We start from the raw sequence: 13,410 nt of genomic DNA, 5'->3' as shown, positions 1-13,410 counted from the left end.
AAAGTAGTAAGAGTTGCAGCGGACCTGCAGGTTTCTGGGAGTTTGTTCCAGATATTCGGAGCATAATAACTGAACGCTGCTTTACCATGTTTAGTTCTGACTCTGGGGACAGAAAGCTGACCAGTCCCTGAAGACCTGAGGGTTCTGGATGGTTCATAATTTAGCAGTAGGTCAGACATGTATTTTGGGCCTAAACCATTCAAAGCTTTATAAACCAGCAACAATATTTTGAAATCTATTCTTTGACACACAGGAAGCCAGTGTAAAGACTTCAGAACAGGAGTGATGTGATCCACTTTCTTAGTGTTAGTGAGGACTCGAGCAGCGGCGTTCTGAATTAGCTGCAGCTTTCTAATAGATTTTTTAGTGAGGCCTGTAAAGACACCATTGCAGTAGTCGAGTCTACTGAAGATAAAAGCATGGACAAGTTTTTCCAAATCCTGCTGTGACATTAGTCCTTTAATCCTAGATATGTTCTTTAGGTGATAGTAGGCTGATTTAGTAACTGTTTTAATGTGACTGTTGAAACTCAGGTCAGAGTCCATGACTACACCTAGATTTCTGGCTTTATCTGTTGTTTTGAACATTGCAGACTGAAGCTCAGCGCTAACTTTTATACGTTCTGCCTTGGCTCCAAAAACCATTACCTCAGTTTTATCTTTGTTTAATTGGAGAAAGTTCTGACACATCCAGTCATTGATTTGTTCAATGCACTTACTCAGTGTTTGAATTGGAGCATAATCTCCTGGTGAAATTGTTGCGTAAATTTGTGTGTCATCCGCATAGCTATGGTAACTTATTTTGTTGTTTTTCATTATCTGAGCCAGTGGTAGCATGTAGATGTTAAAGAGAAGAGGCCCCAAGATGGAGCCTTGAGGTACCCCACATGTCATATTTGTCAACTCAGATGTGTATTTACCTATAGAAACAAAGTTTTTTCTGTCCTTTAAGTAGGACTCAAACCAATTTAGAACTGTTGCCGAAAGTCCCACCCAGTTTTCTAGTCGGTCTAGTAATATGTTGTGGTCAACAGTGTCAAATGCAGCACTGAGATCTAATAATACTAACACTGAAGTTCTGCCACTGTCTGTGTTTAAGTGGATGTCATTGAAGACCTTTACAAGAGCACCTTTATGTCTGACAAGGCATACAGTACGTAACGCAGTAAATGTTCCTTTATGTATGGAAACAACCTGTGCGTCAGTGGACTCTCATAAAGCCATTTGCAGTTTGACATTTGACTACATAAACTGACAAACACATTACTGCAATAACAGACAGACTGCAGGATTCTGAAGGTATGGATTATTTATATTTCATTCTTTAATATTCAGATACAAAATAAAGTCTACCTCTAAGATGGATGAATGCTTTATGAATATTATAACGGAGAAAACAAAACCTCCACTCATACTGATAGAAATGTGACTCAAATACTTAGACAACAAAGACAATAGGCTTGTTTGAGATGAGCGAGACCGACGCAGACCTGCGCAATTGCGACCGCCGTCTTGCTAGTGCGTTGCATGATGGTTAGTCATTTTGTCCGACTTGCTCTGGAGGCTCGACTGCATGAGATGTTGAAATCTCGCGGGACAAAGACGCCGGCAGCCTTGAGAGCGAGGCGGAGCAGTTTCTCTCCACGAGCTGCAGAAGCTAAATGCTTGATGGGAAACGATTCGCTGGTATCTCGAGCTGAGCGCTCATTGGTGGTTTTTACCCCGTGCTGGTGATGAAACTCTCCATTGGCTCGGCAAAAGTGTGTTGTTGTTTTGTGTCAGTTTTACGTCGCCACTTCCATTCACATTTTTCATCATTGTTCCACAATGTGTATCATCATTAAATTAATATCTATATATGTTATACTATACTTGCACTGCTTACCGTTTTCATACTTTATATATCTTAGCATATTCATACACACTGTTCATACTGTTCATACTGCTCACAGGCTACTGTGTATATAGTGTATTCATATCCCTCACTGTTTTTTCATCATTCAATTCATTCTATATTTTATTCTGTAGATTGTGTACATTACTTTTCACTTTACTGCTTTATGCACTCCTGGTTAGAAGCTAAACTGCATTTCGTTGTCTCAGTACCTGTAATCTGTGCAATAACAATAAAGTTGAATCTAATCTTGAGCAGGAACAAATGTATTTACTTAGTACATATCTGACATTAACGATTAAACACATTTGTGCATTCTTTATAAATGCAAACCGAGTCAAGCCGACTCCAGGCAAGCTTTTTCAATCAATCAATCAATGTTTATTTATATAGCCCAATATCACAAATGTTACATTTGTCTCAGTGGACTTCACAGTTTGTACAGAATATCAGTATGACAATACGACACCCTCTGTCCTTAGACCCTCACATCGTACAAGGAAACACTTCCAGAGAAACCCCCACAGTTTAAAGGGGAACATGTGAGAAACCTCAGGGAGAGCAACAGAGGAGGTATCCCTCTCCCAGGACGGACAGACGTGCAATAGATGCCGTGTTTAAATCAAAGAGATAATACATTTTACAGCATAGGTAGACCACCGTCTTTTTGAGACCTCCCCGGGCTGCAATCGGCTATTCTCGTCTACTTTCGAGGCGAGCCGCAGCTCATCTCAAACAAGCCTTATGGCTCTCTTGAAGACACAAGATGAACTGGCACAAGACAAAGGGAGACAAGGACAATATAAAAGAGGTAATGGGACACAGGTGGCAAGAATCAAGGGAGGGGCTGACTCTGGGTGTTTCTCAATGTCGAGGAAGGCTGCTCCAGAGCCACTATTTCAAGCATACTACGTCATTGAGTGCCGCCGAAGGACTGTTCCAATGTCCAGCATACTTGGAATTCTACCGAGGCCGGCGTACTTCGTAGCGGGAAATTTCGATGCTGCACATGTGTAGACTCCGCGGTCTTAAAATTCCCACAATGCTTTGGGCACGGACCAATTTCCAAATCTTTGGCGGAAATCGCGCTCCATTTAAGGCGGGGCCTCGCATATGACGCACACCTGTTAGCCTGTTCCACAATTCTTCGTTTTCCGAGGCTAGGAAGGATTCTTGCCTCGCTTCTGAAGCAAGTGACTCGGAAGACATGTGCTACCAAGCAAGCGTCCTCGACATTGAGAAACACCCTCTCACAGGCGGGAAAACACACAATGGCAGGAAGTAAAGGGCTTTGAAACGAGAAGGAAAGGTAAGTACAAAATAAAACAGGAAGTGCAATGACAGACAGTGAATGACGAGACTAGACATGAGTGACTGTAACTTAACAAGTGAACAATGAGACATGACTAAACATACATCTAAACATGGACAAATAAGTAAACATGAAAAATATCACATGAACCTGATAACTTTACATGACATGAGTAAATTAACCAACACAAAGCTTCAAAGTAAGTGTACCAAGGTCTGCAGCTGCTCCTGCTGAGCAGACAGTGAGCTGTTCTGATTGTACAGTAAAGAGAAGATGCATTATTATTGTTTATTACAAAGCTTCGAGGAAAACAAAATTGTGATTGGTCACGTTGGACATTCTAGAGGTTTGCTATTTTAAGCCAGCTGCTGCTTTTTGCTCTGACTGAGGGGACTACAGTTTGTGCAGTTATATAAATCTGCAGAAGGATGTACGGTCAATTTGACAACAAATGTTCGTTTTCATCCATCATAAAAAAAACATGGAATACTTTCTGAATATTCATTTTTTTATTTGTGGAGAGCACATAACTTTGGATTCATGATGACTAAACTGTCCCCAGTAAAGATTTTTAAAAAAGAGCGAAAGAGAAGGAGAGAGTTTGAAGGACAGAGCGCTGGATGTCAGAGAAATCAACAGAAGAAGACAGACAGGAAGTAAACATTAAAGGGAACAGCAGAAAAAGACCAACAGGAATTGAACACTAACAGGAACACGGTATGGGCTACAGACAGGAAGTAAACACTAACAGGAACACGATATGGGCTACAGACAGGAAGTAAACACTAACGGTACGTCCACACGGCAGCGTTGCGTGCTTCAACGGAGACCCTTCCCATTCACTTTCAATGGGGTGACGTCACGCTTTGCCGAACTGCATTGTGGTTCCGTCGCATCGCTTTGCCTCTGTTGCTCGCTTCGAAAGTTGAGAAAAGTTCAACTTTTCAAGCGTCGACGGAAGCGCCAGCCAATCAAATCATATGCAAGTACATTACATTGCATTTAGCTGACGCTTTTATCCAAAGCGACTTACAATAAGTACATTTGACCAGTACAAGCACTAACCAATCAAACAGTGTGCTTGTGTGTCCGGGGCGGGAACAGGAACACACTATGGGCTCTGCAGTGTTTACAGACCGGTTACTGGAAATAAACTGTGGACAGACTTGGACAGTTACAGGAAACCTCGATCAGTGCTGCTGTTATTTTAAGATACGTTGCTGTTTCTGCAGTTTCGGTCGTTGGTACGCAGTGGAACAGACTCTGTTTTCTTAGTAGAAGCAAGACGATCATTTTAAATCAATATTGTGAGTCATGCCTTTGGTTTATTTGGTATGTAGCCGTGTAATAAATGGGATAATGTATCAAGACACTTCGCTTTGGGATCCTGGTTGCCCTGTCGGTGTTCTTTTTCAAAAATGACCACATTGCTGCACATTATCCCGAACCTACTGACTTACATTTCTACTGGGCCAGAAACACAAGGACTTGGGCCATAAACACAAGGACTTGGTGCCCCTGAGAGGAGCGTTGGACAAGAGACAAGAAATAACAACAACAGAAAATACGTATTAAGGAGGATGTGTCTCAGACATCTCGGCTCAATGAGACTACACTTCAACTCTCCACAGTGGAAAAAATGACAGGAGAGCCTGCAATAACTCCAGTGTGATCTCAAACCAACACTCCAGTCCAGGGAGGCCTGAATTCCATTAACGCATTTGACAGATCTAAATAATTTCAAGGTCCCCATCTCATGTAAATGTCAACGAATAAGCTCAGAGGCAGAGAGGGCTATAGACTAGCAAACACTCCAAACACGATTGGGTATAATGACAGGAAAATAAATATGAAAGGGATATGGATTGCTTGTATTCAACAGGCCAAGAAATCCTCAAAAGGACTGTTGTCATTTAGGAACTGTACCCACGGTGAAACAAAACCCAGTCCTCTCTGCATAATTTATATGCAGCGCATGTATCAAATCAATGGTTATACAAAACATTTTACAGCTGAAGTAATTGGAAAATGGGGCTACTGTCCTCCTGAGTTGACAACAGTTCCATCTATGAAGCCCCCGGGTATAAAGGTGACATGCAATCTCAGATGTGATTAACAGAGACTCAGCCATCCCAGGATTTACCACTGCTTTGAAAGAATAAGAATTAAAGGAAATCTCCCATTAGATGATGCTGTTACCAAACTCATACAACCCGCCTCTTTCCCATGAACTAAACCTCGCTGTGTGAAGAAAACAGATGAAGTTTCAGGAAATGTGAGGTTAAGTCTTGATATCATTGTTTCCCTTAATGCTGCATCATTATATTTTATGAGGATCAATCATCTGAACAAGATCTACAAGAAAATCAGAGTCCTTAAAAAAAAGGAATAATACTATTGATCACGCAGGAGGATCATCTTTCTTGAAGCTAGCGAGCATTTTGAAATATGGCAGATTACTGATATTTATGAACAGGTGTATGTCATGTTTATGTCATGTGTTCCCACACTTTTTAAAAGGTAAAAAACGGATATTCTTCAGGACGGTTTTATACTGGTAATCATATATATAATCGAGCTATTAAGAGGTGCATTAATATCCTTTTCAGGGCAGCAGCTTTTTATATCAGTTTTTTGCCTGTCATTTTATGCCTCACTGAATGCTCCGTCACTGAAACGGCTCTTAGTGTGATTAGAGAAGCTAAATGCACAAGCACAAAGAAGAATCTTACAAGAGATAATAGGAACATGACTTACTGTAACTCTGGTTGACTGTGCACTCTGCTGCACTTTCTTAGCTCTATGCAATCGACAAGGGTCAGAACATTGACTACCGTGACATTTAAATATTTATTTATTTATTTATTAATATTTAAACAAAGAATATGAATATATAATTAATTGGATAATTATCTGCTGCAATTACCTGAATATGAAAAGTGGGTGTGGCGCATTGGTTGTAGACCTTGGTTTTAGAGCTTAGAGTTTAGTATTATGGCCATCGTCATCTTGTTTTTTACAGAATTAACAAGATCAAAATACAGACAGCACCATGATCAGACATAGCCATGGTAGCATCTGGTCAATACACATTTTACAAAAAGAACATCATGCTTTCTTAAAGGACACTTTAAACTAGCGATTGAGACCGGTAAGTAATTTGGAACATTTACTGTAGCTTTAAATCTAGCGAGAAAAGTAATATTTGTATAGACTTCTATACAAAGTGCAGGTTTAAAGCACTTAAGAATTGGCTTGACTTTTCAAACCTTCTATTCGTGTCAAGAAAATCTATAATCCCAAATAACAACAATTACCCTTTTTTGCTTTGCTTTTTAAATTCCAGGTGTTGTGCATGCTTATTTACCACCAGTCTAACTCAGAAACTTTGAATAAAGAAAAGCCACCGCTAGTATTTCTAGTAACACGTGTACTTTTCTTTCGTTGACAAGTCCAATCGACTGCTGTGAAAAAGAGCACCTTGAACTGTATATGACTGTATTCTCTGCAAGGAGAGTCATTGCTGTTTGTTTTGATGTCGCCAACATTCTTAGGAGAACTATCAAACAAAAAGGTGTTTGCTCTAACTGCCTAATGACCTCACTTTTGTTCAAAATGCATGTGAGACATGTGTAGTTTCTAAGGTAATAGAAAGTTGGTGTTCTGGAAGGGGCTTAGCATAGGATCAATTCCCTTGGGATGCTCTCAAGAACTGTTTTACAATCAATAGTGTGTGTGTGTGTTTAAGTTTCCAACCCTGCTTCAAAGGTCCATCATACAAGATAGGGGATCTATAGGCAGCTGCTAATAATAACATCCATCATTATGGTTTACTAATTTTTGTCTTTTTGTCCTCTAGGTTGCACTGCCACGTCTACAGTAGCGCAGAATGGGCTGGGAAACATGATTGGGCCTCAACTCTTTTCCAGCCAATATACATTCTTCTACAAACTTGGGATAGGAGGGTGACTGAACAAGTTATCCATTGGTTGGAACCTACATCCCCATTGTTAGACGTACTAAATCCTGCACACTGCTCCTTCAAATGGACAATGTGAATATATGTCGCCATTTTGTAATTTCTGTTATTTTCAGTTGAGAATGTTTCAAAGTAATCTTAAAAAATTAAACTTACTTTTTGTTTCTACTGTTTATAAGTACATGTTTATACATTAAATGCTGTATTCATTAATGGTTGTATAATTCCACAAATATTTTTATATTTTAAGTTTTCAGAGTAATTGTTCCCTACAGAACATTTTGTGCTGTCATTTTATTGAACGTATTTAATTGGAAAATGTTAGAAAAAAGCTGTAAAATAACAGTATTCTCCCTGTAGAACTTTAGGTTCTGTATTTATTTTAATGTTTGATCATACAAATCTAATAAAAAAAAATTGTAAAAAACAGTTTTTATCATCAGAGCTTTATTTAAGGTATTTGAATGTAACATTTTAAGACAATGGATTTTGAAAAGAGAGGAAACATCTGTAACATTACAGATGTTTCCTTTCTTTTCAATTGTTTTTGCACTTTCTTCTGCCAGTCATTTGACCGTTTTTTAACGTTTTGTTTGCCCGTAGAAGTATTAGTGCTGTACTTTTATTAAAGGTTATTGATTTTAAAAAGAGAGGATTAATCTGTAAAATTACAGTATTTCCCCATAGAAGTTTTAGAGCTGTACTTTTATTAAAGGTTATTGACTGTAAAAACAGCAGATAAATCTGTAAAATTACAGTGTTTTCCTGTAAAATCTTTAAGTACAATTCCCGTAAATTAATTGCTTTTGCACTTTATTTCAGTTAAAGTATTTTACTTTAATTTAATGGTTTTTGTTTGGCAGCCGCTGCTGCCAAACAAAACCGTTTGACCGTTTTTTTACGATAATTTTTTTTTACAGTGCAGGCAGCATTTCAGAGGAAAAGGTACATTTTCAAGGTCAGGCTTTCAGAAGTGGAGAGCTGAGAATGAACGAGAGCAACAATCCTGTCAGTCCTGAAAACACCAATCCTGCAGCCCAACTTCAACCATTCATCAGATCAAAGAGCAGGAGCATTTATTCCAGAAAAGTGATCCTTGTTATTCATGGTGCAGAAATAGACAACAGATAGTGACACAAACATCTCACAAAGCTTCCCTTACAGGTTTTCATTTCCTGTTGTTTTCCATCGATGTTTTCAGTAAACATCGATGATCAATTACTAGTTACATGTAAAACATTAGAGAATCCAAACAAAAACCTGTTTGTTGTTATACACCGCTGACTAAGCAGTTATAAATGGATTTTAAAATGTGGTTCCCTGATAAGAAACAGAGTGAAGTACAATTCTAAAACGATGGTGCAGAAATGACAAACAAATCCAGTCATTATACATTTCCCTTAATAACTTATTAAGGAAAAACAATATAGCCAGAAATGTAATTGGATGGACGGAGACACTGTCTGTTTTATTTTGTACTTACCTTTCCTTCTCGTTTCAAAGCCCTTTACTTCCTGTCATTGGTGTGTTTTCCCGCCTGTGAGATTGTCAGCCCCTCCCTTGATTGTTGCCACCTGTGTCCCCTTACCTCTTGTATATAGTCCTCGTCTCCCTTTGTCCTGTGCCAGTTTGTCTTGTTCGATGATATGCTAAGAAAGCCAGCATTATTCATGACAGGAACCTTTTGTTGTGTTTTTTTCCAGAGACAAGTTTGTTTTGTCTTTTTTTTTTGCATTTTGCCTTTGCCACGTTGAGTTTTCAAATAAATAATTTTTGTTTTTTACCTTTGTCTCGAATCGTTGCATTTGAGTCCAAGTATTTCTGTCACGTCCCTGACAAGAATGTAATATTCTTGTTAATATTCTTCGTCTTGTTCTTCTTTTTTTTTTATACATCTAAAGCAGCAGCAAACCCTTGCAGGGTTGAGCTCCCTGTTGGACCTGGAAAGTGAACTCAACGCATTCACTCTCTACAAAATGACTTATAGGTCACTTGATTTATTATTTCAGTAAACATTGTAAACATCAGTTTATGGCCTCAACTGCTACTTTCAAGTTTCCTTTAATACAGTTTGATGTTCATTTTGTAAATGACGGCCCATCAACAATAAATGGATGACAACGCAAGGCCCAGTTCCAGTCCACTCTAACTTGACCATACCTTTGAGTCACATCAACATTCATCTTAATTCAAGTTTATTAACCATAACTGCAGTCTTCCACAATTCTTTATACCTCCACAGTTATAACAGCTGTGGAGTTTAGTACGGAGCCCCCTAGGGGACATGGAGAAGAAAAAAAAAAAAGTTTTGCGAGATCTCGCAAAACTTTTAATTTAGCTCAATGTACTTCCTGGTCAGTTCGGCAACACAGAAACCACAACAATGGAGCGGTTCATCGATTTTTACTTTGAGCTTGGCCTAAAATATAAAGATATAACATCAGTGCTTGGCAATAGGCATGGGTTTCACATACTGTAAGTGAAAGACACCTCAAGAGAACACTCAGAGTGAGGGGACATGCACGTCGCAAAGCATACTCTGAGCTGAGTTATTGACAGATTCGAATTTTGCGGATCAATAACTCATGAACATAATGTTGTAAAAATACAAACAACATGACTTTACAATCATAGCAAGGTAGACAATGAGCTACAGAGTCGTTTTTATCAGTACAGTTCGATATGCGCCGTCATCCGAGCTTCACATCAAGAATTGGTCACAATGTGCAGCTGGAGGAGAGAGGACTGCTTAGGGACCGTCTACAAACTGCAACGCCGAAAATATTTACTCATAGAAAAATTCAATAACTTCATTTTTTTAAGATGTAGTGCTACCAAAATCTCGTAACACATCAATGGTTATGTTGTTGTTACAGTATAACACTTATTTTGAATACATATTGCTTTTAAATATTGGTCAGGCTTTTTTATTTCAAACTATTTTAAATTATTTTGACATTTTACAATGTAGTGCAACCAAACCCCTTTCACACATCACTAGTACATTGCTGCTCATACTACATCAGGGTTGTCCAAACTACAGCCCTGTTCTGATAAAAACGACTCTGTAGCTCGTTGTCTACCTTGCTATGATTGTAAAGTCATGTTGTTCATGAGTTATTGACGTGCATGTCCCCTCGCTCTGAGTGTTCCCTTGAGGTGTCTTTCACTTATGTGAAACCCTTGCCTATTGCCAAGCACTGATGTTATATCTTTATATTTTAGGCCAAGCTCAAAGTAAAAATCGATGAACCGCTCCATTGTTGTGGTTTCTGTGTTGCCGAACAGACCCGGAAGTACATTGAGCTAAATGAAAAGTTTTGCAAAACATATATTTAGTTTTTTTCAACCAATTTTTGTCCCCTAGGGGGCTCCGTAGTTTAGAGGTTGCAGATATTGCAGGAAAAAAATATTGAGAAAATGTGTGCAATAGCAGAACCAACCACATGCTACAACTTCCTACAGTTATTTGCAGTGTCAGCAGCTGTTTTTATTCAGCTCTGTGACAACTTACCACTGATCCACTTGGCATCAGGATCATGTAACTGGAAGTCTCTTTGAAACAGGTCATCCAGTGTCAGCTCTGAACCAAAAGGTTTACCAGCATCATCTACAGGAGAAAAAAAATAATAGTATAAACAATGAATTATCCCTAAAAATAAAAAAAGGCGGAGCTCACAAGGCCCCCGGAGCAGACAGTGTGAGGTGGATTTCCCGCTGTGTTTCCCTGGATGCTTGATATAGACCAAGTGCCATGCCAGCGGGACACCGCGGAGCTCAGGCTGAGCTCAGCAATGTCCCGCTAACATGGCACGCAGACCCCATGCAGCAACCAGGAAACGACACCAGTAATCCTCCTCACACTGTCCGCTCCTCGAGCCCCACAGGGCGACCAGCGAGACCCGCAACGTCCTGCCAACACGGCACCCAGACCCCACGCAGCATTCTCATCTGTTTGTCATTACTGGTGTCATTTTCTGGTTGCTATCAAATGCCATTGTAAAACATAAACACTGATGTTTAGCTGTGGTTGACTAATCAGAACAGAGTGGGCGAGCTGACCAATCAGAGCACAGTGAGCTCATAGGGAGGGGGGGCAGGAGCTCCAACAAGGCGTGTAGGACAGAGAGTGAACACACATATTATACAGAGATGCTGTATGAGAAACCAATGTGAGTTTGGAACATTGAACAATGTAAATCTATTCTAGTAGACCTCAACAATGGAATTATGATCAGTAGAAATGGCCAAAACATGGGACCTTTAAGTTTTATATTAACGCTTAAAATGCAGCTACAAACGTTCTACAAAATCCCAAGCTATATCAAAAACACAGATGTTTTCAAATGTTTTTATATATAAGCACACACAAAATGACAAGTGATGAACAGTGAATGGATGAGGTAACATTTCTTAAGATACAGTGGAGGAAATAAGCATTTGATCCCCTTGCAAAACATGTGTTAGTACTTGGTGGAGAAACCCTTGTTGGACAGACAGAGGTCAGACGCTTCTTGTAGCTGGTCTCCAGGTTTGTGCACTTCTCAGGAAGGATTTTGGTCCACTCCTCTCTGAAGATCCTCTCCAAACCCTTAAGGTTTTGAGGCTGGTGCTTGGCATCTGGAAGCTTCAGCTCCCTCCACAGATTTTCTATGGGATTAAGGTCTGGAGACTGGCTAGGCCCCTCCATCACCTAAATGTTCTTCTTCTTTAGCTACTCCTGTGTTGCCCTGGCCTTATGTTCAGGATCATTTTCCAGCTGGAAGACCCATCAATTTTCAGTGTCCTGGCTGAGGGAAGGAGGCTATCGGCCAAGATGTTATGGTACATGGCCCCGTACATCCTCTCCTCGATGCAGGGAAGTGGTCCTGTCCCCCTCCTGTCAGCAGAGAAACAACCCCAAAGCATAATGTTTCCACCTCCGTGCTTGACGATGATGATCATCGCCAGACAGAGGGCGACTGATTGTCATTTTCTTTTTCTTCCATTTAGAAACACACACATTATTCTTCTGAATAATGGCACCAACAGTTGTCTCCTTCTCACCAAGCTGCTTTCTGATGGTCTTGTAGCCAATGCCAGCCTTGTGCAGGTCTACAGTCTTGTCCCTGAGGTCCTTAGACAGCTCTTTAGTCTTGCCCATGGTGGAGAAGTTGGAATCTGATTGATTGATTATGTGGACAGGTGTTTTTTATACAGGTAACAAGTTGATATTAGGAGTACTTTTTTAAAGGAAAAGGACTCATATAACCGGTCTGTGGGAGCCAGAATCCTTGTTTGTTGCAAGGGGATCAAATACTTATTTCCCACAGTTAAATGCAAATAAATGTTTATCTTTTATATAATGTCAATTTCTGGATTTTCTTTTTGATATTCTTACTTTCACTGTTTATATAAACCTACCATTACAATTATAGACTGTCAATTTATTTGTAAGTGGGCAAACTTACAAAATCTGCAGGGGATCAAATACTTATTTCCTCCACTGTAAGTAGCTCTACTGCAAATGGCCAAAGCTTAATTTTGACTGGAATAAAAAGCTTTTTGCTCTGCACTGTGAGTGATGGGTGTGCAGGGAGCCTCACCATTAGACAGCAGAACGATGGAGAGCCCGATGAGAGAGAGCACCCCCGCGATGACCAGCAGAGAGATCCCGATGCCCTTCCAGTTCTTATCTGACCCGATCGGCCCTGTGTCCTACACAGCAAGGGGAACAAAGCATGTCAATACTGTTGAATCATATATTAATAATGCAAAAATACAAAATAATGCATTTGGAGGGTTTTAACCTGTTAAACCCCAAACCTGTTTTTCAGGTCTCAGACTCGAAAATGACGTGCCCAGAACAAATGACTATATCTTCACTTCTAAAAGGGGTAAATTAATAATCTTTTTTCTCAAAGCAATGATAAACCTGTGACTTGGATGTAGACAAGTTAGAATCAATATAGATGTTTTTATTTTAAAGTAAATTCAGATTGAACATAGTAAAAAAATGTAAATTATAGTTTCCGTCTAAAGAAAAACCATTACTTATAGTGAAAACCACCCTTGCATGATGGGATAGTAGACTAAAAGCATTAGGAATCCAAACTATAACATATACCCTGTATCAAGATTGATGCAAAACAAGTTAAATTTGACCTTTTTAGAGAGGTTTAGAAGAAAAATAACCACCTCTGGGGTCATTTGGGTGTATTTGTTTGTTTGTAGCCTTTATTTAACC

The 13,410-nt window shown here is 39.5% G+C and overlaps 1 protein-coding gene across 1 annotated transcript in view; it reads right to left on the bottom strand.

The window, feature by feature from the left end:
- Positions 1-13,410, bottom strand: part of LOC117485845 (inactive dipeptidyl peptidase 10-like) — a 96,866-nt gene that overhangs the window by 69,662 nt on the left and 13,794 nt on the right. Inside the window, exons 2-3 of the mRNA XM_034134552.1 lie at positions 12,770-12,881; positions 10,699-10,794 (exon numbers count right to left, since the gene is read on the bottom strand). Coding sequence (XP_033990443.1) covers positions 10,699-10,794; positions 12,770-12,881 — 208 coding nt within the window. The remainder of the gene's footprint in view (positions 1-10,698; positions 10,795-12,769; positions 12,882-13,410) is intronic.

The sequence above is a fragment of the Trematomus bernacchii genome, unplaced genomic scaffold (genome assembly GCF_902827165.1).
Source record: "Trematomus bernacchii unplaced genomic scaffold, fTreBer1.1, whole genome shotgun sequence".
NCBI lineage: Eukaryota > Metazoa > Chordata > Actinopteri > Perciformes > Nototheniidae > Trematomus > Trematomus bernacchii.
This window is presented reverse-complemented; position numbering and strand designations above follow the sequence as displayed.